Source organism: Numida meleagris, chromosome 3, assembly GCF_002078875.1.
Source record: "Numida meleagris isolate 19003 breed g44 Domestic line chromosome 3, NumMel1.0, whole genome shotgun sequence".
In the NCBI taxonomy this organism is placed as follows: domain Eukaryota; kingdom Metazoa; phylum Chordata; class Aves; order Galliformes; family Numididae; genus Numida; species Numida meleagris.
In genome coordinates, this window is record NC_034411.1 from 4,231,346 (window position 1) to 4,257,171 (window position 25,826).

The following is a 25,826-nucleotide window of genomic DNA, read 5'->3' on the forward strand; positions in this document are numbered from 1 at the left end:
TTTTCTTTTCAAGACTGTTATCAAGGGAGGAATGTTTTTTCTCAGATGCCCTAATTAAAACTTTAAAATTATTAATGGTCAACAGTGACTGAGAATTGTGTAACATTTACAATTTAAAGGGTAAACAACTTGGAAATTTCATGTGTTAATGTTACTCTGTTAACAAAGTACCAGCTGCTTGCTGTTTCTAGGTATTTTTTTCCTTTAAGTATTCTACGCTTTTGTGGACCTGCTGTGTATCTTTCCTGTTCTTCCATAATTCATTTGGTATGAAAGAGTACTGTGAAATACAAAAATACAAGGGCTGGGGACAGACAGCTACCATTGGTGTGGATTCATTAAGTCGTGTTATTTGTCCTTTCAGCCTGATGTTTCTTTGTATGTAACACTGAATTTTGTGAAGCGCTACTTTTTAATTTTCGCTTACCCTAATGACTTTTCCTTTCAAATACTGGAAATGCAGAGACTATTAAATGACGTGTTGGTTTTTTGTGTTTCCCCAAACCAAAAATGCCTGAAATCAGTAAGAGGAAAAATGTGTTTCTTTATGACCAATGAAAATGCTGTGCAATATCAAAGAAAAGGAACAGGGGAAGGTGATGTCTTAATACTTCCTTAAAAAACTCACCTGTTAGGCATAATTTGGAAACTTCCTTCCCATTTTCACAGTGCAGGGTTGGGACTGAACTTAGGTCAATTTGGAAGAATCTGGGCAACCAGAGCAGTCAATGCTTTCCAGCCACTGATGGAAATCATTACTGCCAATCACTTCAGTTGACACAACATGTGAAGGTATGTAATGATTCCTTGTTTTCTCAGAGACTTCTTGCTCAATTTCCACGTTGATGTAGGATTTCCAAATAATCCACAAAACAGAAATCTGCCCTTCTTGATACCAGGTAGATGTTCTGAAACTTTCTAGAGGGGAAGATGCACATAATGGAAACAATAATCTTCCCTTGGAAAGACGTGGGTCTTGCCTGTGTTTAATCAGCATGAATGTAGGATCCTTTGATCAAATGCAGTTTATGCTGAAGCATGGATGTCTTGTGCACTGATGTTCTCTGATTCATCACAGACAACTGTTCTCTGTGAAAAGGTGGCAAGAGGAGAACTGTCCAGCCTGACCTTGGCTGTGTGCAGGGATGGGGCAACACCGCCTCTCAGGGCAACCTCTGCCAGTGCCTCACCGCTCTTAGTGTATTTAAAAAAAAAACACAAAAAACAAAAAACCTTCCGTATGTCCAGTTTAAATCTCTTTTAGTTAGAAACCATTTACCCATATCCTATCACACAGACCCTGCTGAAGAGTCCGTCCCCACTCATCACGAGGGGCGGAGTCCGGCACGCTGCTGCCGCCCGCTGTGCGAAATGCGGTAATGCGATCGCTGACCTCTGGCGGCGGCCATGTTGGTTGCGGGAGTCGTCGGCTTCCGGGCGGCCATGTTGGTTGCGGGAGTCGTCGGCTTCCGGGCGGCCATGTTGGTTGCCGGAGTCGTCGGCTTCCGGGCGGCCATGTTGGTTGCGGAAGCAGCCGGGTACCGAGTTGTTTTGGTGTCGGTATTGGCGGGAGGTTGCACAAGCCTGGGGCGGGCTCAGGGAAGGAGTGCCGCTACCTGTGGTATCTTCCGTTCTTCTCCCAGGGCCAGGACTGAGGTGTGCGGGGTCCTTTCGTTACCCGCTGACACCATGGTTGACTGCATCTGGCTTAGGCCAGCGAGCTTTGGCCCTTGTAAGGTGTGCAGGAGTCCGGTGTATTCTCTTGTGTGAGTGACAGCCGAGCGACCGCATCTTGCAGAGAAGAAAGCTGGGGGAGAGAGTGCTCCAGAGGTGTCTGCACTGTGAAATCCTCCCGATGGCTCCAGGAGCTGGAGCTGCAGCAGTACCAGGCGCTTTGCCTTGTGCCCTCCTTTCCTTTTCTCCTCTCTGAGTGCGTGCCCTGCTCCCTGTCCCCCTCTTTGTCTCATTTTCTCTATTTTTCTCCTTTTTTTCTTTCTGCCCAGCTCCCTCACCTGTTTTTTTTTCCTGCTTTCTTCTTTCTGCTGAGCTCCTGGGCTCTGGTTATCTTGATGTGCCTACTTCCATCTCTGACCCTCACTTTCCATCTCTGTTGCACTTCTCCTGCTCCTGTCACACCTGTGTTGTTATATTCTTGCATCTCACTCCTTCTCTGTTGCTTTGCCTACTGTGCAGTGTTGTTACCTCTCCACTTCCTTTTTCCTTCTGTCCCTCTCTGTCCACATGTTGTAGAATCATAGAGTTGTAAGGGGCATTTAAGGCCCATCTAGTCCAACTCCCCTGCAATGAACAGACATGCTCAGCTCGGTCAGGTTGCTCAGGGCCTGGTCCAGCCTGATCTTGAATGCCTCCAGGGTTGAAGCCAGCTTTTCCCTTGTTTCCTCCAGCGGAGCCAGGAGGCTTGGTAGCTTGGTCAAGGCTTGCCTGCCATGAGGGCCCTCAAGCATGAGGAACACCAAGTATGCACTGCTGCTGCCTGTGGCCACTCTGGCTCAGGCACAGCAATGCACCAAGAGCTGCCTCTAGCTCCTGATTATGCATACACTTGCATTTGTTGGTGCCCAGCTTTGCTTAGACACTTTTGTAGTTGTGCAGGGCGCTGGGCAAAGCCCTACGTCACTCCACTCATCCTTTATGCTCCACCCTCCTGGTACTGACCCGAGACCCTCCTGACCTATCCCAGTTGCAAGTCAATCCAAAGTAGAGAGAGCAGGAAGTAGGCGGTATGACCACTTCCTGGAGCTTCTGGAGAAATCTGGAGGGTGTTCATGCAATGGGGGCGGTGGGGAGTTGCCATAAAGATGAAACAAATGCCATCCTCGCTTCTGGATGCAAGGAAGCAGCCGGTGAAGGGGGTGTTCTGAACTCTCTTGGTGCCTTTTCCAAGAAACAAAGGCTCAGCTGGGTTCACAGCATGAAGCCTTAAGGCAATCTGTCGCTCTGTGGTCTGTTGAGTGGTGAGTTGCATTGAAATCTAGCAGCACAGCATGCGTAAAAGTCCCAAGCTTCCCTCTCCTGTGGGAGCATGGGCCAAAGACGAGGCTGGAGAAGCTGACTTGTAGAGGACCGAGGAAGGAAAGCATATTTCTCGTTGTCTCTGGACTAGCCTCTAACCCTTTGGATGGGGTTGTGCCGAGCAGGAGAGGACCACGAGGCTTCTGGAAGGATGGTAATCCAGAGATGCTAACTGTAAGTGTAACCTTAAAAGCTAAAAGTCTAACTGTAAAATGCTAAGACTAAAATGCGAAGCCTAAATCACAACCTGTGAAACACTAACTCTGGAATGCTACCCTTGAAAAGGTAAACCAAAAAAAGGAAACCCTAAAATGCTACCCCCAAATTCTAACTGTAAAATGCTAACCCTAAAACACTAACATTAAATATAAGCCCTACAAAATAACTGTAAAACCTAAACTCTACAAAGCGAACCCTAAAATACTAAGCTTAAAATGCTAATCCTAAATAGCTAACTGTAATATGCTAACTCTAGGCCTAAAATGCTAACTCTAAAACCTTAACTTCAAACTACTAACTCTAAAGGTTAAAAAAACCCTCAATTGTAAAAACCTTACCCTAAAATGCTGATCATGAAATGCTCATTGTTAAAGTTTTACAGCTAACGTTTAACCCAAAACCTCTAACCATAAAGAAAATCTTAAAATGCTAACTGTAAAATGTGAACCCTAAAAAGCTAACTTTAAAACATAACACTAAAATGATAACCCCAAAACAGGAACTGCAAAACCTTAACACGGAAACTCTAAAATCCATATCTTTCCAATTTGGAGAGAAGAATATTGTGGGGGTCCATGTTAATGGCCTTACTGAAGTCCAGCTGGATGACATCAGTGGCTCTTTCCCTGCCCACTTATGCAGTTACACCACCATAAAGACTTTTAGGTTGGTCAGGCAGGACTGGCCCCTGGTGAAGCCATGCAGGTTGTCCCATATCCCCTCCCTCTCTTCCATGTGCCTTAGCAGAGTTTCCAGGAAGATCTGCCCCGTGGTCTTCCTCAGCACAGAGGTGAGTGACAGGTAGCTGCCTGCATCATCCTTCCTATCCTTCTTAAAAATAGGTGTGACAATGCCTTTTCCTGTCACCAGGGACTTCACCTCACTGCCATGACTTTTAAAGTATTATGGAGAGTGGCTTCATGACTACATCAGCCCTCAGGACTCTGGGATGCATCTCATCAGGACCCGTGGACTTATGGATGTTCATGTTCCTCAGGCAGTCACAAGCCTCATCTTCACTTACCATTAAGTACATTAAGTCTAAAACCTTAAAATCCTAACCCTAAAATGACAAATCTAAATGGTAACTATAAAAATGCTAAATCTAATCCTAAACTTCAATATTTATGCGTAACCCCAAACGATAAAAACATGATAAAACACTGCATAAATGCAAACCCAAATACACTAACTGTAAAAGAGTAACGCTGACAAGTTAAATGTAAAATGCTAATGCTAAAATGCTGGCTGTAAGACACTAACTCTCAAAAGCCAACCTTATAACGCTGTCCCTAAAACTGCAACCATAGAACTCTAGTTCTAAAACACTAACTGTTGAACTCTAACCCTAAAATGCTGACCCTCAGTGACCAACCCTATGCATAACCCAACGATGTGAACTCTAGCTCTAAACAGTAACTGTTAAAAGCTTTCTGTAAAAAGATAACCCTGAAGTGCTAACCACGAGTGTAACCACAAAAGCTGTACTCTAAGCGTAACTGTCAATGGTAAAAATAGAACATTAACCATGAATTTAAAGCCTATACCAGTAACTATAAAACATGCTAGCCTTCAGTGCTAACCGTAAAACACAAATCCTAAAATGTTTACCCTAAGATCCTACCTGTAAAACACTCATCCAAAAATGCTAGCCATGACAGTAACCCTAGACTGCTAAGCTTGTAAGGATAAGTGTAAAATCGTAACCCTACAATGCCAGTCCTAAATACCTGTAGCTACCAGAGCGCTTTCTTCCTTTCTATAGCCTCCCACGAGCTCTGTGTAAATGTGTAGCATGGATATTCTAGATCTGCTGGGCAATAGCCGAAGCAGTCTGCCTTCCAAGCGCTCTGCTCAGCACAGTGTGCAGAGCATTACAAGTGCTGCCAAGCTTTTTGTGCTCACAGGAAGTATCAGAAAAGTTAATGGTCTTCAAACATTAGCTCTCATGAGGTATACTCCGGTATTTGGCACACACTGAGGTTGTCAGGAAGGTGCATTTGAAGGATTGATCTGAGAAGAGCTGGATTTAAGTGAGAAGAGAGATCCGGGCTGGCAGCAGGAAGAATTCCAAGAGAGCTGAATCTGTTGGTCTGGCTCTTTTCAGCCTGTCATCCCCTTGGCCGTACAAAGCTGCAAAATATTGCTGTGGGACCGAGGAGAGATGGCCAGCAAGACCACATTCTTTTGCGTTTCAAAGTGGTTACCAGAGTGAAGTTTGCAAAAGTGTCCTTGGATCCACTGAGAAATGTTTAGGAATCCAGTCACCAACGCTACAGTAATTAGGGCATGAACAGCCACTGGAGAAATAACAGAAACTGCCAGTTGGAAGGTTTTCAGGTCACCCTGCTGAAGGACAGAAAAGTGACCAGCAGACGATGTTATAATCTGGTGCTGGCTGGAAGATGACAGATGAAGTTAGATTATCTTTCTTTACAGCTGTACTTCTGGTTTTATTCCTTGCCACTTTCTCACTGTATTCACTGGGGCTTTCTCTGTTCTGTTACACGTTTTAGATAGCCTGGAGGTCGTGAATCAACTCAGATCACCTTCTTCCCATGCACTGAGATAATGTGAACGTGTACTCTGCAGGGAAAAGAGGAAGTGACCCGAGACAGCCAGCACAGCCTTACCAAGGGCATATCATGTCTGACCAATGTGATGGCCTTCTATGATGGAGTGATGGCACTCATGGACAAAAGAAGATCAAGTGATGTCATCTACCTGGACTTGTACAAGGTCTTAGACATGGTCCTGCACCACATCCTTATTTCTAAATTGGAGAGTGATGCATTTGAAGGCTGGACTATTCAGTGGATAAAGAGTGCGCTGGATGGTCGCAGCCAGAGGGTCGAGGTCAATGTCTTTATGTCCAGGTGGAGACCGGTATGGAGCAGTGTCCCCCAGGGGTCTGTCTTGGGACCAGTGCTCTTCAACGTCTTTATCAATGACACAGACAGGTGGATCAAGTGCACACTCAGCAAGTTTTCTGATGACACCAAGAGGAGTGGGTGCAGTTGACACAATGTAAGGAAGGGATGCCATCCAGAGGGACCTGGACAGGCTTGAAAAGTGGGTCCATGTAAACCTAACGAGGTTCAACAAGGGCAAGGTGGTTCTCTTGGATCAGGGCAATCTCTGATGTGAGTGCAGACTGGGAGAAGAGCTCCTTGAGAGCACCCCTGCAGAGATGCACTTGGGGGTTCTGGCAGACAAAAAGCTGGACATGGGCCAGCAGTGCACGCTTGCAGACTGAAAGGCCGATGTATCCTGGTCTGCATCGAAAGAGGGGTGGCAGCGGGGAGAGGGAAAGGATTGTCCCCCTCTGCTCTGCCCTTGTGAGGTCCCATCTGCAGCACTGTGTCCAGGCCTGGGGCTCCCAGCACAAAAAGGGTGCAGAGCTGTTGGAGCAGGCCCAGAGGAGGGCACAAAGATGCTCCGAGGGCTGGAGCACCTCTCCCTGTTCAGCCTGGAGAAGAGAAGGCTCCAGGGAGACCTCATTGTGGCCTTACTGTACTTTAGGGGAGCTTATAAGCAGAAGAGCGAGTGGCTTTTCACGCGGTCTGATAGGAACAGGACAAGGGAGAATGGCTTTAAATTAAAAGAGGGGAGATATCTTTTCGATGCAGAGGATAAGGGTGCTGTATCCCAGTGTACCTTATCCGATCAAATCATTGTGCTCTCACAGCAGGATAGAATGTGAAGAGTCTGGTACGTGGAAATTTGGGAGTCAGAGGTGATGTTACGGTATGAGCAGCCTGAGCTTTGTTCCCCATTAATGCCCAGTGGTGTTGGTGCAGTGGGGGAGAGGCTGTGCAGTGCTTCAGACAATTGCCTTTTCATTTCTTCAGACCGCAGACGGGTCCTCGCTCTGTTCCTTGGCAAGCACAGCGATGCGCTTTTCCTCTGGCTTGTGGCAATTCACAGCTGAAGTCACTGGATAAGGAAGTTAATGCTCGCCTCATTTTCTTATTATTTTGTGTAGTTTTACCTCGTGGAGATTGCATGAGGAGGCAGTTTCTGTAGCCCCTTGACAAAAGCAGTTAAGAGCTGGAATAAGGATTCCTTTCTAATTAAAACAATTCTTTCGTAGACCACTTTGGTGTGGATAGAAATGTAACCAGTTTAGACCATTGTGTGAAGTCACTATTTCAACTCCAGGTTGTCTTGTGCATCAGTGGTCAAGCTGAAACGCCTGAGCAGTCATTTGTCTCTGAACTGTGCTAGGACTGCTCCACTTCTGGAAGGCTGGAAAGTTTGGGAGTTTGCCATTGCTGGCAGCAACCTTGCCGTGGCATCTTTTTCTCCCTGAAGGCAACTCTCTGGACATCACCAGCTGGTCGTACATCTTCATTTCAGATATTTAACAGCACCTACAGGCTCTATTCCTACACGTTGGTTGTGGTGAAGAAACCATACTGTGAAAATAGGGACTTCCTGTGCAGCTAGTGAGAAACCTGGGCCTGGTCACCATCCATGCAAGCTGACTGGAACAGCAGGCGTGATGGCTGAGAAAGTGAGGGGCTCCAGCTCTGCCCCTTGCTTTGAAGCTGCCTGTGTGCCTGGTGCGTCAGGCAGAGGGAAGCAGCTCCTTCCCACCTATGTTTCTGTGCAATGTGATGGGGCATGCAGTCAGTGCTATGTACTGGAGGTTGTGCTGCCTTTGAGGACGGTAGGAGAAAAGTTCTGTTCCCAGTCTTTAAGGAGACAGATTATAGTTGACTGCTATTCGCTGTGTTTTTACAAGGAGAGATTGTCCTTCTGGGCAGGGATAACATGACAGTGGGCTGTCACACCGTTCCACTTACGGGTGTTAGCTACTGACTTGAGCCATTTTGCTGGAACTGCACAGAGGAGACAAGCACATCCCAGACAAGTTGTCAGTGGACTACCAGAGGAAGGATGTCTGATGTTCACAGAGGCTTTTCTTCCCTTTGGGGAAGAATTTTGGGAGCTGAGGGAAAACCCTGTAAGTTACAGGCACACCTTGTGTCTTGGCTCTGAGCATCGAGTACGTTGCCGTGGTGTGGGAGAAAGCAGTTGTCTGTCCCCTTCCCTCTGGGCTGAAGGTGCCTGAGTGGTATGTGGATTCCTGTCACCATGGCTGAGTGTCTTTGAGACAAATGCAGGAGGTGACGCTGCTAGATCCCAGGAGCCATGGATTCTCTCCAGCATTGGGCGGCGTGGGGCACTCGAGCCATGACTGGAGCTTAGAGATCCATTGCTGAGCATGTGGGACAGAAAGAAGCAGGGCTGGGGATGAGGGTGCTAAAATTAACTCCCGTTGTTTTTCCCTGAAATGGCTTTGTTTTACTTCTGCAGGAGGAGAAGGTGAGGAACTTATCAGCCCTTGTTTACCACCTGGTTTCGAATCTGTGTGGCAGCGTGCTGAGACAGTGTACAAAATCAAAGGCAGGTATAGAGCTTTGTCACTCTCTTCCTATCTAGGTTTAGTAGCAAATTAGATTATACACCTTCAGCCTCCTGGAATGACACTAAATTGTCTGTGTGCTCTTCTGTCTGGCTTTCTTGATGTGTCATTAAGGAGATTCTGCAGCTCCTGCCCCTCATGCTGTGGTGTCTGTGCAGCCTGTAACGCTGTTAGTAGTAATGCAGACAGAGCTGAGCACTCCCTGAGCCTCTTTCATTACCCTTCTGCCTCAAATGGCATTGTTCATCCCTGGTCTGTCACACATTTTAATGCTCTGAGTTAACACTGGAAGAAGATGTGTGTTACTTCAGTTCTCTGTGAAGAGCCTGTAAGTGCTGCTGTGCAGAAGGGAGGCTTGTCTCCTCGCAGTTCCTGCACAGGTTGTGTTTGTTTGACCTACCTATGACATGCCGTGTGTCTCTGCATTGTTTTAGGTGAGCCTCTGTGTGAGTCTTGTTCTAACAAAGCAGCAGAGACGCTCCACAGGAGAGTGCGTAAAGGTGAGGAAGTGAAGGACTTGGATTTTCGTGCTTTCCCCTGCTACGATGCTTGTTCAGCAGAGGTTGGTCTCATAGGTATGTTCGCTTTCATTTCACTTTATTTCATTTTAAATGATGGGTTGTGGAAGAGATGGCAGCAATGATGCGCATCGTGATGCAGTGCTAAGCTGCCATGGGTACTGTGGTACATCGATCTCAAGTGGATGTTGAATGCTGTTGCATTTCCTTATAGAGGGGACTGGGGATGTGGGCAAACTTACCCCCTCTTCTTGTTTTAAGTGAATATTGAGCACCTCTCTTCAGAGCATCTGTGCCACTTGACAGTGCATGCAGAATAGATGCAGGGGCTCTCCTCAGGTTAGCATTACCTGTTCTGACCTTGGGTCTTTTTTCCTTTTTCTCACAATTTGTTCATATGCTTGATTGCTAATCGGCAAAAGGGGAAAGCTGATTCGTAGCCTCTTTTGCTTGTTGGGCTATAGAGAAAAGGGCCTGGGACTTTTTGCTAAACATTATGAGTGACTGAACAATTGTTGCAGTTCTGACTTCTGAACCACCTTTTGTGTGATCCCTCCTGAGAAACATTACATTGCTTTGTAAGTTTCTTTGTGGTGTTTGTTTGTTTGCATTCAGCAGATGCTGAAAAACATACTCTTTGGCTCTTTTGGGAGAGCAAGGCAGCTTCTGGGCACCTGCTAACACAAGGATATCGTTTTAATGCCATTTGAACAGGTTTCATTGGTGTGGGACACCAATTACAAGAAGTGACAGATAACTTGAGTGTGCGTGTGAACACAGCGTGTTCACACAGATGTGCTGACAAGCAGCAGCTCTGAAATGCAGTGTGGACGTCTCAGCTCTGCTTTTCGCTTGCTGAACTAGCAAGGCTGCAGGAGCTGAGCACAGGAGACAGGCCTTGAGTTGGTGCCTTGGCAAGGTGGTGGAAGACAGCATCAGCATGGCTGGATCCTACTATGTTCTGGGCTGCATTAAAAGAGGAGTGGTCAGCAGGGAGAGGGAGGTGGTGGTCCCCCTCTACTCGGCTCTTGTGAGGCCCCATCTGGAGTACTGTGTCCAGGCCTGGGGCCCCCAGCACAAGAAAGACGTGGAGCTCTTGGAACGAGTTCAGAGGAGGGTGACCAAGATGATCAGAGGGCTGGAGCACCTCTCCTATGAGGAAAGGTTGAGAGAACTGGGCTTGTTTAGTTTGGAGAAGAGAAGGCTCGGGGGAGACCTCATTGTGGCCTTCCAGTACTTGAAGGGAGCATATAAACAAGAGGGGGAACGACTGTTTGTGAGGGTGGATAGTGATAGAACACGGGGGAATGGTTTTAAGCTGAGACAGGGGAGATGTAGGTTAGATATTAGGAGGAAGTTTTTCACACAGGGTGGTGACACACTGGAACAGGTTGCCCAGGGAGGTTGTGGATGCCCCATCCCTGGAGGCATTCAAGGCCAGGCTGGACGTGGCTCTGGGCAGCCTGGTCTAGTGGTTGGAGACCCTGCACTCGGCAGGGGGGTTGAGACTCAATGATCTTTGAGGTCCTTTTCAACCCAAGCCATTCTATGATTCTATGATCAAGGCGAGAGGCCCATGAGTTTGGTACGGAGCTCATGATGCATTTGACGGCTCTAGAATTAGGTCAGAGTAAGAAGTAAGAACTGTAAGTGTGATTCAGCCACAGAAAGAAACCCTGAGCGCAGCTTGTTGGACTTGACAGGCATTTGTGCCTTGGCCGGGGATAAACGCCGTTACGTGGTGTTTGCGTGCCGCCTGCTGCGGGCAGCTCTCGCTTTAATAAATGAACGCGCTGTCACCGCACCGAGCTGCGGCCGGGGAGCTGCAATGCACCACTCCAGCACCCGTCCCCTCGGGCCGCCCTCGGCCCCGTTCCCCGCCTCCCCTCGGAGGGGCTGTGCCGTCGTGGCCCCGCCCGGCAGAGGCGGAGCAGAAGGGGAGGCGGCTGCGGCGGAGCGGTGCGGTGCGGGCGGAGGAGAAGCGGGGATGGCGGCTCCGCTGAGCGACGGGGAGAGGAGGAAGCAGATCAGCGTGCGGGGGATCGCGGGGCTGGGCGACGTGGCGGAGGTTCGCAAGAGCTTCAACCGCCACCTCCACTTCACCCTGGTCAAGGATCGCAACGTCGCCACTCCCCGCGATTACTTCTTCGCGCTGGCGCACACGGTGCGGGACCACCTGGTGGGTCGCTGGATCCGCACCCAGCAGCACTACTACGAGCGGGACCCCAAGGTGAGCCGCGTCCCGCAGCTGAGTGAGGGCGAATGCGTGCGTGCTGTGCTTCCCCGCAGCGACCTCCCAGGTTCCCGAGAGCCCTTAGGGCTCTCGGGAACCTGGGAGGTCGCTGCGGGAGCTCTGCCACCTGTGGGGCACTGCTGCTTATCTATAGGGTGAAAAGCTATACCCGGGGAACGGCGAGCCCAGTTGGTTTGGCCATCTTGAAGCGAAGCTGTCAGCTCCCAAAGCATCCGATTTCTTACTGTCTCGCTCAGAGGTTGCCTGACATCCAGCCGCCCTCTAAGCCTGCATCACCAGGCTGACCCTGTCCTGCAGAGAGACATCGTCTCTGCCCGTGCCCCAGCCCAGAACTGATGGCTCTCGGTGCCAAAAATGGGCTGAGAAGCATCCCACGTGTGCCCGGCCTGCCCCATGCCTTCCTCCTGCCGTTCTTGCTGGTGACCTGGCTTGCTTATCTTCTTCCCTGCTCAGAAAGCGCGAGAGCAGAGCTGGAAAATCACCAGCAGGAAGGGGGCTGGCCTGACGCCCGGCTGTGGGAGCGAGGGGTGGGGGGGGTCCTCGGCCATAGCAAGCTCTGGGTCAGCTTCGGTGGAGCATGAGAAAACTCTGAAAGCCTGGTGCGGGCATCACCTCAGCTGAGCTATAAAGATACGACTCAGCATCCTAGATCGTTTGCGGCTGAAGTTAATTAGGGAAACACTCTTAACAGGCAACAAGATTTTCCTATAGAAGGCTGTTGGCAGGGAGATGCGCGGCGGGGAGTTGGCTAGCATCCCGTGCAAAGCTCCTTCTGACAAACAAACTGTGGCGTGCGTTGTTCGGGAGCAGGCGCCGAGAGCCGGTTTGGGAAGACATCCCATCTGGGGAAAGCGTTTGGGTCTGATCTTCACTTTAAGGGATCTCGGTGGAACCCTTTGGGTGCAGCAGGTGATGAGCAGGCTTCCTGGAGGCCAGATGGAATGTGCTGTGTGTAAGTGTCTTGCTTTGCCTCCCCAGCGTATTTATTACCTGTCTCTGGAGTTCTACATGGGCCGCACCCTGCAGAACACGATGGTGAACCTGGGCTTGCAGAACGCCTGTGATGAAGCCATTTACCAGGTGAAGTCTTGGGGTACTGGGTCTCCCATGTCAAACTTTTCTATATGGAGGACAGAGCATCTTTATTTCTCAGGGCTCCCTCCCAAAGATGCTTTCATTTGAGTAAATGAAGCGAGGCCTGGCTCCCTGTTAGTGTTCTTCATCCTCCTAAAAAGGCTGTGAGGGGACCTTATCATAGAATCATCAGGTCACCACTAAGGTCATCATGTCCAGCTGTCACCCAGTCTGACCTTGGGGTGTCTTGAGAGCTGGAGTGTAACGTCCCTCAAACCAATTTTCCTGGGCTCCTGCTCAAAAAGCAGCTCCCAAACAGTAGGAAATGTCACAGTGCCACCAGCTTTGCACCATTAGGAGGGGTGATGGCTCATCGTGGGGGGTGCTGAGAGAGGCTGGGCCAGAAAGGAGAGCTGAAGCACAGAGCCACCAAACCGCAGGTCGAACGTGCAGGTACACGAGGCACCGCAGCAGCACTGACAGATAACAGCAAATCCCTGGGGAGGAAGAAGGGGAGAGAAACTGCTCGATTTAAAATAGCATCGGATGAGTTCGAAGTGGAAAAAACACAGCCTGTACTGAGTACCACTGAGTCGATCACAAAAGCCAGACCATGTTTATTTAGGCTTGCAGCCATCTCTGCATCAGGACAGTGGCCTTTTAGACAGAATGTGAGTTTTTGGGCTTTCTCTCCCAAAAGCTTTACTTCCCCAATGCCACAGGCTGATTCATGTTACACTTTCTAGCAGATGCTGGGCTCTGTCACCCTCTCAAAATGAGGCACTTCAACTGGTGATTAAATGCCCTGGCCAGCACATTCCCTGCCAAGGGATGGGAAGGGACTTCCAGGGAGGGACTGGGCACTTTGTCCGGGGTATCGTGCCTCGGAGCACAGGCTGGTTTTACTCAGGGAGAGCCCTCAACCCCTTTGTGAGGTGTTTTTTTTACTGATCTGTCCAGATGTGGCAGTGGAGACTTCCCTTGCTGTAGCCTCCAAGTTGTGGAGGTCATGATGGCTGGCTCAGATCGGAGGTCTTACCCTCTGAGAAGTGCTGTCACACTTCTTGAGCTGGACACAGCCCCTGGGGAGGCTGCCAGCCCTTGGGTTGGAGAAGGAGAGCCTGAGAGGTGCAGAAGATGAGACAACCCCTTCCACCCATGGACTCTGGCCCAGAAGCTTGGCTGCCGGGTGGTCAGGATGTGGGAAGGCACAGAGCCTAGCAGCAGCAGCTGCAATAACAAGCTGCAGAAATGGTCGTAACCTTTCTCAAGGTGGGGTGAGTGTAAGGAGAGGAGCGGTGCACGTAAGCAGGCAGTCCTTTGTGCATGGACTGGCCACCTGCCATCCCATCTACAATTCAGTGTTCAGTGGGAGGGCCTTGCGACTTGAAGGGCTGCCAGGAGGCAAGTGTTTTGTTTGATGTTTCTAAGGAAACTTGGTTCATGGGAAAGCGATGTTTGATGATGAGCTGAATTGTTTTCCAGTTAATTAGGGTGCCCGGGAACCAGGAGCTGAAGCGGGTGAGATGTTTTGAGAGTAAGGGAGGGAAGGGGTTGCAGAGAAAGCCCCACATGGGTTGGTTTGGGATTTGTGTTTGCCCTTCTCGGAGAGCAGCCTCAGAGTGTGGGGTCTGGGTACTGACATGTTCTCCTGTGGCTCTTTCCCCAACAGCTGGGTTTGGACTTGGAGGAACTGGAGGAAATTGAAGAAGATGCTGGGCTGGGAAATGGAGGCCTGGGCCGCCTGGCAGGTAATGTGGGGAGAGGGGAGCCCCATCGGAGCACACGAGGACCATGGGCAGCCCGAGCTGTGCCTTCCTTCTGAGGTGTCACAGCTTCAGCTCTGCCTCACCTCCTGCCCCTGGGCCTGTGTGCCGCAGCGGGACAGCTTGCAGACTTTAGCCCACCTGCAGCTGGCATCCAAGAGATGCCCTTGTGCCTGACGTGCTGGGCTGTGGCTGAAAGGGGCCCTCTGAAGCCTTGCTCCTCACCTCCCTGTGAAACCTCTCACTTTTCTGAGGCGCCTCAGCAGCTCTCACATAGGCAAATTGCTGTCAGCTGTTTTAATCTGCCTGTCACAAGGGACTGCTGGAGATGAGCTAACTGACAAAGAGGAAGTGCCAGGGCTGATATTTATCAGAGCAGCCCTGGGCTGATGGCTAGGAAGGTTTGCTTTGAAAGAGACAGTACTCATTAGGGGGTGAGTTGGGCAGGCAGCTCAGCACCAGGTCGGGGTTCCTCTGGCAGGTTCAGAAAAGCTCAACAATGCTGTATTTGGGTGCACGTGGGCAGGCTGTCCCCTCCTGTCCCTTCTACATGCCGACTTCCTGTACTCAGCACACTATTGCAGGGAGCGAGGGGCGAGGTTCCCGCAGTGTGATCATGCTCTGCTCTTCCAGCTTGCTTCCTGGACTCCATGGCCACGCTGGGGCTGGCAGCGTACGGTTACGGCATCCGCTACGAGTTCGGTATCTTCAATCAGAAGATCGTCGACGGCTGGCAGGTACATGGGCCGTCTGAGGCCACCCCTTCCGCTTCTGTTCCCTGCTGTGACGGTCACCTGTGGACGTGGCCTGGCTCTGCAAACCACGTGTGGTGCCTCGGGCTGCCCGTGGCCTGTGGGGTCCCTCAGAGACTGGCAGCGAGGGCTTACATGGGGACTCTCCCCTGTAGCGTTAACAATCATAGCCCTGTGTGAGTGAAAGTAGGCTAAAAAGCTGCCCCAAAGGAGCTATCCCAACTGCATTGTCTAGAAATTATTTATTTCCATTAGGGGAGTGCACTTCTGTGCATAAAGAACCATGTTTTCTTATTTTAATTTTTCCCGTTTTGCAATTTTAATAGCTCTCCAGGTCAGGGTGGGTGAGAGGTATGAGCATTGTTTTTTCTTCCATATCCACAAAGAAGCTGTGATGCTTGGCCCTATAAATGGTGTAAACAAGGAAAAAAACATCCATGCTCACAGTTTGCGACCAGGAACAGCACTGATGGCTTCTAGGGAACCACATCCCGCAACACCAGACCAGATGAAAAGCCCTCCAAGCACTGAGTGCTGGAGACTGTGCAGTTTTCCTGGATGGTTTAAACGAGTACAGCTCTGCAAAGCCAAGAGAGATTTATACGAGCAGGGACGCCGTCATCTGTGTTTCAGAAAGCCTAGCTGTCTTCCAGAGGCACATCCATTGTTAAAGCCAGCTTACCACAGCTTTGCTTCTTACACTGTCCACCTTCACTTGGAGACGCGAGCCAGCACCTGAACCACGTTTGCCTCTTGCAGGTGGAGGAGGCTGATGACTGGTTACGCTACGGCAATCCCTGGGAGAAAGCCCGCCCAGAGTACATGATTCCCGTGCACTTCTACGGCCGCGTGGAGCACAGCCCCGAGGGCGTGAAGTGGGTCGACACTCAGGTAGGATGGGCCGGGATAGCATGGGGGTGGGGAGGAGGAGTCTGTCCCCGTGCTAACTGACCTCAGGCTTTGCTTCTCTGCTGCACCAGCAAAGCGTGCTCTGCTGCCTTTGCAATTGCATTTTCCTTGGTTCTGACTGCAGCAGAATTGAAGGGGAAGGGGGGGGGGGTGGTGTTCAGTCACAGCTGTGCATTCAGGACCAGTTGGATTGAGACTATCCAAGGACGTGCTGATTCGATTCTTGAGATTCACGCTTTTCAAGTGCGCATTACACATTAAGCAGTAGCATCAGAACATTAAAGGTTGGGGATGATTTCTGTGGCGTGCATTTGCGTCAGCCACCCTCTGCATGGTAATTTCTGCTTTCACTGAGCCTTTCATTTAAGAGATTGAGCATTTAGGAGTTTGCATCCTTGCAGTCAGAGTGATTCTGCAGGTGGTTCTGGTGCTGCAGTGGGTGGAGATCGATCTCTTGGGGCAGCCATGGAACAATCCAGCGTGTGTGTGCAACTCCTGTGGTCAGAGCAAGCGCCTGTCTTTCCCATGCCAGCCTGATGAGTAGAATGCTGTCTGGGGAGGCTGGAGACAAGGTTTCGAGTCTCCAGACTGCCCGGAGGCCTTGTTCTGCGCTGCTGTGGAGAGCAAATGCTTCTCCAGACTCCCACATTCCCCTGCCTCGGGTTGAGGCGGGGCAGTGTCGCAATTACAGAGGTGTAACTCAGGAGCCACGTGTGCTGCTGCTCATAAATGTGTTCCAGCCTGACAGCCAAGGAAGGCAAGCTTTGAAGAGGCACAGGTTTATTAAAAGGATTGAGGAAGTTTCAGTGTCTCCTCTCCGAGCACTGCCCAGGGTGGAGGAAGAACTTTGCCTCTGGGTGCTTTCCCCTTCCAGCTCCAGCACCGGGCTGGCGTTTCAGGGATCCCAAGCTGTGAGCTGGGAAATACTGCTTCTGACAAGGAAGTGAGTTTCCAGCCAGTGCCAGTGAAGGAACAAACTGGAAAGGCTCAAAAAAGCTAAAGCTGCACTTTCCAAATATAGCACCGTTCAGCTAATGGGATGCATGCCCCGGTCCCATGGCTCAGACAGGGCACGCTTTCTGCCTGCTTCCATGTTCGGAGCTGATAATATCAGCTTGGAGAGCCTGAGCTCTTGCTGCTTTTCTCCAGAGAGGGAGCGTTGCTGATGCCAGCACAAAGAAGCAGTTCAAGGTCGACGTGTTGATCTGCCTGGATTTTCTCTGCCTTGTAAGCACGGAGGCCTCCTGGGCTTTCCTGGATTCAGGCTGTGGAGTGTATCCCGGTGTATTCCAGGTGCCCTGGGGCTACCCCAACACAGGCAGAAGCACAGTGATCAGCTGAGAATGCTCGCAGGGCTCTGGTGGATAGCTGATGGGTGCTCCAGCTGGTATGGGAAAGTCAGCAGGCTGCTTGCAACTCTTCTGTTTCATTGATGAGCATGTAACTCGTTTGCCAGTGAAGCTCCAATCCCTTCCTATTAATGCATTGTTAGTAGGTGCTGGAAGTGCCCTAGATAATAAACAAGTCTGTGAAATTTAGCAGCTGTGTTATAGTGCAGATGGGATCTCTAGCACAGGCAGGAGTTGTCTGTGTCCTCTGAACTCTTTCAGGAGAGGTTTTCAACAGTCTTCCGAGGCCATCGTGCTGCTAACCAGAAGGGAATACTGTCCTTTTGCAGGTTGTCCTTGCTATGCCATATGACACGCCAGTGCCAGGATATAAGAACAACACTGTGAACACTATGAGGCTGTGGTCTGCAAAAGCACCCAATGACTTCAACCTCCAAGAGTGTAAGTGCTGTCCCGCTTTGTCCATCTCTCCTGGCTGCCTCCAAAACCCAGCACTGAGCACGCCTCCATGGATCATGCAACCTCCAAGCCGCTGCCAGAGCCCTCATGCACCTATCCGTCCTTCTTCCATCCCCATCACAATTGCCCCACTCTCAAAACCTGCCCTGTGTCTTCCCCTCATGATAGACCAAGTGCCAGAGTGGCAAGTCACCACATGAGCTGCAAACCCACAATTGCCATGGAGGTTCATTTCCATGCATCAGAACCCTGTAGTGCTGAAGGAAAATGGCAGCACAGCCCACTTTATTCTCCCTCATTATGAGTTCCCTTTGGGCCCATGTGTGACCTCTTGTGCATATTTTTCAGGCTCTAACTGTAGTGCTGAAAAGCAGACACTGGTCAACTAACAATTGCTAGGCTGTACAGAAGCGGAATGTTCTAGATAAGACCAATTTGATTCATTCTTCCTTCCTTGCGAGCACCCAGATGTGTGTCCAAGCAGCCCTGTCAGGAGAACTTGTGTGGGACACAGAGGAGCAGGGCTGATGGCTCTCAAGTTCTCATAATGTCTCCACGATTTCTGATTGGCAGCCATGAGCTGGGTTTCAGATGGGCCTTTTGAACTCTTTAGGAGTTCACTGATGGTGGTCTTTGTGCTTCTTTGCCTTGCACCATTTCTCCATGGTCCTTAAGCAAGGTGGCTGCTACACTCACTTCCTTTCTCTGGCTGCTGGATGCCTTCAGTTTCTTCTGTCCTTCCCAGTCCATGTGTCTTGAGAAAATGTGTGGAGATAAATAAGCCTTCGTCTTTTGCTCTCTCCTCTGGTCTCTATGGGTGCTTTCACATGCACATCTGTTCCTATTCGTATTTCATTAATATCAGCCTTAATGTTCCTGTTACAAACCTCTCCATGAGAAAAGAGGGAAAGCACGGTGTTGGGGACCTGCCTGTATCTACAGCTGCTGCAGTGCTGTATTTCTCTCACTGCAGTCAATGTGGGTGACTACATTGAGGCGGTGCTGGACAGAAACCTGGCAGAAAACATATCCAGAGTCCTATACCCAAACGACAACGTGAGTAACTCTCTTGCTTCTCTTTCCTGCTGCTTGGGATCGTCCTTCCTGTAGTTTTATCACTTTATTTGAAAGCAAAGGAAGGTTAGGGCCGCCTGTTGTTTATTGTTCTGCTTTGAGGATTTTTAATGCAATAGGTTGGCTCTGTAATTCTCAGTGAACAGACAGCTCTGCTGGCTCCAGAGAGTCTCTGCTGACTGACAGCAGCTCGGAGCCTGGCCTTTATTGCATAGCTGCTGTCTTCCTCCCTTCAGACTCAAGGCAGTTGACAACTTAGCGATGTTTGCAAAAGTAAGTTGTCATTTCAGATGAATCCATGAGAGGGCACTCGCTTGCAGCCCAGCTGAAGGGCTTTCTCACAAGGAATGGTCCCAGGCTATGTGGTCACTGTGCACCAGATCCAAAAGGGAAGAGCCCTCAATATCCAGTCGTGGAGTAGCATCTGTGCTGGAAGAGCTCATCTCCTTCACTTTACTCCCACCCATTCATTTCTGTTGCCATTTTGAAATAGACCAGCATGACATGTGGTGTGAATGGATGGGAGGCAGTTGGCGTGTCCATAGATGACACTGTCTCCTGACTATTGCTGGGAGTCCAAAATCCTTGGTCCAAAAACCCCGTGAAGGGTCTTGCAGCAAGGGAGGGAGCTGTGCTCGGTCTGTCGGGTAGCACTGATGTGGCAGGTTCTGATGCCTGCTGGAGGCAGCTGAGAGGCAGCATGGGTAACATGTGCATTCAGAATGACAAAGTGCAGAACATGTAAGGGAAGCTCGTCCCGTGGGATGGGAGCATCTCCAGGGGTTGGGCTGCCAACTAGGGGTGGCAACTGCAGTGCTGATGTCTGTGCATCCCCCTGCATCAGTTCTTTGAAGGCAAAGAGCTGCGGCTGAAACAGGAGTACTTTGTGGTGGCTGCAACCCTGCAAGACATCATCCGACGCTTTAAGTCCTCCAAATTCGGCTGTCAAGACCCTGTGAGAACAAGCTTTGAGACCTTCCCGGACAAGGTGAGTCTGTGGGCAGAGAGGGCCCAGGGGTGTGTCAGCCAGACCTTCACATTGTGAGGGAGAGCTCAAGACCAGGTGGGGGCAGGTATCTAGTTGGGGTTGGAACACAGAAATGATCTCTGGGCCCATTTTCCCAAGGTGGGGAAGTACAATTTGGAGCAAAGCTTGCCAAGGTTGAGTAGCTCAATTTCTGGGAGCTCTGTCTGTTTCTGGGATGTGAGTGGGGTGGGTCTGTGAGCCCTAAGAAGAGACTTGAGTCTCACCCTGAGCCTGAGCCCACGGATGCTGTGCTGGGGCACAGTCAGAGCCCTGGCACTGCCAGATCTGAGCCCAGCAAGTCTGTGTTGCAGGTGGCTATACAGCTAAATGACACCCACCCTGCCCTGTCCATCCCAGAGCTCATGCGGATCCTGGTGGATGTGGAGAAAGTGGACTGGGACAAGGTAAGCAGAGCTGGCAGGCGCTCTTCAGGGCTGAGAGCTGCCGTCCTGCCCTTACATGGGGTTTTCTTCCCTCTCCTGGCCTGGGCACATGCATGTTAACTGCTGTCTATACACAGGCCTGGGAGATCACAAAACAGACCTGTGCGTACACCAACCACACCGTGCTGCCTGAAGCCCTGGAGCGCTGGCCAGTCTCCATGTTTGAAAAGCTGCTGCCACGTCACCTAGAGATCATCTATGCCCTCAACCAAATGCATCTGGATGTAAGAGACTGGGCTGGCATTGGGCTGTGGGTCTTGCTCCAGCTGTCTTTCAGGATGGCAATGTTCCAGCCTCTGCAGCTGGGTCACTGATGCCCCCATTTCTGCCTGCCTGCTAGCGCGTGGCAGCTCTCTACCCAGGGGATATTGACCGTCTCCGAAGGATGTCGGTGATCGAGGAAGGAGACTGCAAGCGTATCAACATGGCGCACCTCTGCGTCATCGGCTCTCACGCTGTCAATGGTGTGGCTCGCATCCACTCGGACATCGTGAAGAACACAGTGTGAGTTGGGGGGCACCCACGGCATGCACAGACCTCCCGTCTCCGTTCACCGAGCTCTGCCTGCAAGTGGGGGGTTCTGGCTGGAGCAAGCTGGTATCAAGGCCTGCTTTGGTTGACTGATGGAAAGGGCATCTTAGTAGAGTGCATACAAGGTCTAACTCATCTCCCTTCAGAGCTGATGAAACCCTTGACAGCCGAGGAGGGGGTTGAGAGGCAGCATGGAGAGTTCACGGTGGTATAGAGATCAGCAGACACTGCCCTGAGCCAGGAGCACGTGTAGGGGAGCAGCTGAAGCTCTTAGGGGTGGGCAGTGGTTCAGTGCGGCCCCTACTCCCTGATATTCCAGGTTCAAGGATTTCTATGAGCTGGAGCCAGAGAAATTTCAGAACAAGACAAATGGGATCACGCCAAGGCGCTGGCTTCTGCTGTGCAACCCGGGACTGGCCGACGTTATCGCTGAGGTGAGGCATGAGCATCTGGTGGGATCCCAGCTGTTCACTTCTGTGCACCTCCTTTTGTAGGCTGAGCAGAGGCTGGGGCTGAGCTGGGCAGGTGCGAGCCTGTAAGAGCATACTCGTCACACGTGGAGGTGTGAAGCTGGCTGAGCTTTAAGGTCCGTGACGATTTGCTGTCCAGAGCTGCAGAAATTTGGATCTGGTTCCCTCCCCTCGCAGTGGCTGCAGATATTTGTCAGGCAGCATCGCTGTATGGGGAAGTGGGCTGTCCACAGCAGCGTTCAAGCTTCATAGACTCAGAGGAGCTCCCTCAGAGCTCCAGCCCGTTTTGTCTCCCTGCCCCTGCACACTGAGGTATGTAATAGCTGAAAAGGCTTCCTCCAATTGAATGCACTTTTGTGTCCTGCCCATCATTTTCTCCAGCTGCCAGCAGGCCCAGGTACATGTGCACATAGCCTTCCTCTGAAGCTCCTTGAGAAGGACAGGGTTGGGTTTTTTTTGCAAGTGCTTTTTTCCCCTGTGCCTTTGAGCTCCCTGGTGATGCAGGGAAGCCATACAAAACTGTTGCCCTTTTCCTGTCTGGAGCGACTCCTCTTCCCAAGAGGACTGTGGCATCTCTGTTGGGGAAGCAAGGCTGCAGACAGGGTGAGTTGTCTTACAGGTGGGACATCTCTTGCTTTGTTCCTTTAGAAAATTGGGGAAGGCTTTGTCACAGACCTAAGCCAGCTGCAGAAGCTCCTGGATTTCATCAACAATGAGACATTCATCAGGGATGTGGCAAAAGTCAAGCAGGTAACGGGGCGAGAGGGGTAGAAGGGTAAAGGCAGCATGCTCCTACTAATAGCCAGTGCTCACTTCTGATACCTGGGGGCCCATGCCTGCTCCTCATCTGATTTTCTTGCCAGGAGAACAAGCTGAAGTTCTCGGCCTACTTGGAGGAGCACTACAAGGTCAAAATCAACCCTTCGTCCATGTTTGATGTTCAGGTCAAGCGAATCCATGAGTACAAGCGGCAGCTGCTGAACTGCCTGCATGCTATCACCCTCTATAACCGTAAGTCCTGCCTGGGCTGGTAGTCAAGGCAGGTCCCACACCAGCCCCTCGCTGCCAGTGTTCCTGCGTCCCTGTGTACCAGCTGCTGGCTGAGGACTTCTGAGCCTGGCCATGCCCTCCTGTCACAAGCGCTTCTCCTCCAGCAGGAGGACAGTGCAGAGCTTTGAGGAAAAGCTCACAGCCCACTACTCCAGCACAGTAGGGTCCTGGGGTGTGGGTAACCCCTACACCTCTACTGCAAGTGTTAGGACTGACCTGGTGCAAGTTAAAACTCCACTCCCAGGTGTATGCTTCATCCCCCTGCCCATTCCCAAGGGGAGGTAAATCACCACAGCTTGACATTGTGCTGTCTCAGTTTTCCCAGCACTGGCAAATGTCTGGTTGGGCCTCAGGGTGGGTTTGCTGGGCCCAGGTGCCATGGGTTGGGATCCCAGGCCACCCCTGATGCAAGCAACGAGCTCTGCCCAGTTCATCTTCACATCAGTTATGTTATGCCCTGCTCTTTCAGGCATCAGAAGTGACCCTTCCAAATCCTTTGTGCCTCGGACCATCATGATTGGAGGAAAGGTAAAAAAAAAGGTGCTGCTGGCTTGGTGCGTGTGGCTCAGCAGGGATGTGGGGAAGGTGCTGTTCCCTTCTGGGGCTTTTGTTGCACCCACTGTGGGTTAGTCAGCTTGGGGCTGTGCTGCTGGGCTCATCCGAAAGTGCTGTCACAAAATAGTTGAGCAGAACTGTCACTCTCTCACTGTGGCTCAGGACTTCTCCCAGTAGGGTGTTCTTGCTGATCCATGTGGACAGCGGAGGCGAGGCCCAGATTCTGCCCCCAGTGAGGACCTGCACTGGCACCTCTCATGCTCTGCTTTCCTTAAAAGCCTTCACCTTCTCTGGGCTGCTCTTCTTCAGGCAGCTCCTGGCTACCACATGGCCAAGATGATCATCAAGCTCATCACATCCATCGGTGAGGTCGTCAACAACGATCCCTATGTGGGGGACAAGCTCAAGGTCATCTTCCTGGAGAACTACCGGGTATCCCTGGCTGAGAAGGGTACGTCTTGGTCTCATGGAAGCAGGTGGGGGAGCTGGGCATGTCCAGCAGCTGCATGGGGCTGTGGCAGGGCTGGGCCTTTGCATCTGGTTCTGGGCTGCGGGCTGAGCCTGGAAGTCTGCAGGCTTGTTAATAGATGCACAGAGTCCTGCTGTCCTGGGCCCAGGCTGTGGGAGCTGCAGCCTGCCACGGGCTAACTCCCACCTCTCTTGCACCCGGCAGTGATCCCGGCAGCAGACCTCTCCCAGCAGATCTCCACAGCTGGCACGGAGGCCTCGGGCACTGGCAACATGAAGTTCATGCTGAATGGGGCCCTTACCATCGGCACCATGGATGGAGCCAACGTGGAGATGGCCGAGGAGGCAGGCGAAGAAAACCTCTTCATCTTTGGCATGCGAGTGGAGGAAGTGGAAGCCTTGGATCGCCGAGGGTTAGTGCCAGGGAGAGTGAAAGGTGTGCCAGGGCCTGGCCCATGGGGTGCAGCGCCAAGCTCTGGCAGGGAGTCCTCCACCCTGGGCTGGGCAGTGACTGTTCTGACATGGTCGCGGTCCGGGCAGATCGGCCAAAGCACAATGGCTGTGAATGGGACACGAGCCTGGGCAGAAAGTGCTTCTGGCACCACGGCTGTTCTCAGAGGCACCATCCTTGCCTGCCCTAGACACAGGGCAGAGCATCAGTCTGTACAGCCTGTCTCTACCTCCTCCACGTGCAGGTACAACGCACGGGAGTACTACGACCGCATACCGGAGCTGCGGCAGGCTATCGATCAGATCAGCAGCGGGTTTTTCTCCCCAAGAGATCTCGGTTGCTTCAGAGACGTTGTCAACATGCTCATGCACCACGACAGGTGAGTCCTGGCAAGCATCCCATCCTCTCTGGCGGGCTGCTCTCAGCCTGCCCAGGTCCCTTTCTCCTGGGGGACAATGTCTGTGCTGCCCAGACCTGGAACGCTACGGCAGGCAAACTCAAGCCTTACTCTATTGTGCTTTGGGTTCCAGGTTTAAGGTGTTTGCTGACTACGAAGCGTACATTAAATGCCAAGGCCAAGTGGATCAGCTGTTCATGGTAAGAGTTGCCCCCAGCCACAGTGAAGATGGGGGTCATGGCAACGGCAGGGCAGGGGGGAGTGAGGAGAGCTGGACAGAGTGTGCCCCTGGGGGGGCCCTTCTTACACCACACAGCATTGCTGTGGTATGAGGCAGGGTGAGGCAGGTTTTGACACATCAGCAGCTCCCATCACTGCACGTAAACTAGCAAAGGGTGTGTGGCTGGCACGCTGCGAGGGTGAGCTGTCACAGAGCTGGATGAGAAACTGAGTGCTGCCATTGCCTCTCCTCTTCCCAGGACCCCCGGGAGTGGACTAAGAAAGTTATCAGGAACATTGCGTGCTCGGGCAAGTTCTCCAGTGACAGGACCATCACGGAGTACGCCCGAGAGATCTGGGGTGTGGAGCCATCTGCCACAGCAATCCCCCCACCCAACCAGCCCCGGGATTGACGCGAGCACAGAGGGAAGGAAAGAGGGATGTATTCCCAGCCCGGGAGGCCTGAGCTGCATTTCACCGCCAGCCACATGGGCTCGGCGCTGCAGAAGCAAGGCCTTTCCCTCAGCAGGGTACAAGGATGCCCTGAGGAGGAGCCCTGACTGAGCAACGGGAGCTGGGAGAGAGGAGAAGGGACCCTGTGTTTGCACCCATGTATCCAGCCTGCACGTGCTGCATATTGCTTCTAGTGAGACAACCACAGATAAGTCTTCCACCACCGTGTTCCACGCTTAACAAGGGATTTCCAATTCAGTCCTTCCGTCCCTGTGCACGGAGCCTTGCTTGGCCTCCTTGCAGCGTGGAGGATCTTGCATCCTGCTCCAGGGGCTGTGCCAGCCCTACAGCCATCAGAGGGAGAGGCTGCTGCCTGCCCTTCCAGTCACCTCTTTCCCCTGTAACACCTTGAGAAAGTGGGGTTGGATGTTCCATCAGCTGCCTCCAGCGTGGTTGCTGATTCTGTACAGCGTGGTCCAAAAGGAGATGGATCAGCACCTGGGGTCACACAGCTTGCTGTAGCCTCCTCCTGCACCTATTAATTAAAGCCCAGTAGCCGAACCACTTCAGGGATTTTTTTAAGGTTTTTTTTTTTTTCTTTTTTTTAAGCATCCATGTCTGCATGGAACAGGTTCTACTTGTCACTGCCAGTTGAGTAGTTGACCCTGCAGTGCCCTTAGGCCCCCAGAGGGGCTTTGGCCTCTCAGGGCACTTCTGCCCAAGAGGTGACAATCTTATTACAGCTCTTGTGTTCCTCCACAGCTGGGTGATGCTGGTCTGGTGCTGGGGTCAGTTCAACACCTGTAGTGCGATGTAGTGCACCCATACTCCTGTGTGACACCAACTCATTAAAATGACCAAAATACCTGTTAGTTTGACTTAGGGCTGATGTGTCCATGCTCGTGGTTCCACGTTGCAACAGGT

At 51.4% G+C, this 25,826-nt stretch overlaps 1 protein-coding gene across 2 annotated transcripts; it reads left to right on the forward strand.

Moving 5' to 3' along the window:
* On the forward strand, nucleotides 1,534–25,780 carry PYGB (glycogen phosphorylase B). 2 transcript variants are annotated; one of them, XM_021390127.1, is made up of 23 exons: nucleotides 1,534–3,207; nucleotides 5,769–5,991; nucleotides 8,575–8,668; nucleotides 9,118–9,258; nucleotides 12,434–12,535; nucleotides 14,202–14,280; nucleotides 14,929–15,032; nucleotides 15,807–15,938; nucleotides 17,635–17,746; nucleotides 18,738–18,820; nucleotides 19,683–19,826; nucleotides 20,177–20,269; nucleotides 20,386–20,532; nucleotides 20,649–20,812; nucleotides 21,159–21,273; nucleotides 21,958–22,059; nucleotides 22,173–22,320; nucleotides 22,829–22,887; nucleotides 23,224–23,365; nucleotides 23,588–23,795; nucleotides 24,078–24,212; nucleotides 24,364–24,430; nucleotides 24,710–25,780. In XM_021390127.1, the coding sequence occupies exons 5-23, from the start codon at nucleotides 12,464–12,466 to the stop codon at nucleotides 24,860–24,862; spliced, it is 2,259 nt and encodes a 752-aa protein (XP_021245802.1). In that variant the 5' UTR covers nucleotides 1,534–3,207; nucleotides 5,769–5,991; nucleotides 8,575–8,668; nucleotides 9,118–9,258; nucleotides 12,434–12,463; the 3' UTR covers nucleotides 24,863–25,780. The 2 variants fall into 2 exon arrangements, with proteins under 2 accessions (XP_021245802.1, XP_021245801.1); XM_021390126.1 differs by lacking the exons at nucleotides 1,534–3,207; nucleotides 5,769–5,991; nucleotides 8,575–8,668; nucleotides 9,118–9,258 and adding an exon at nucleotides 10,682–11,431.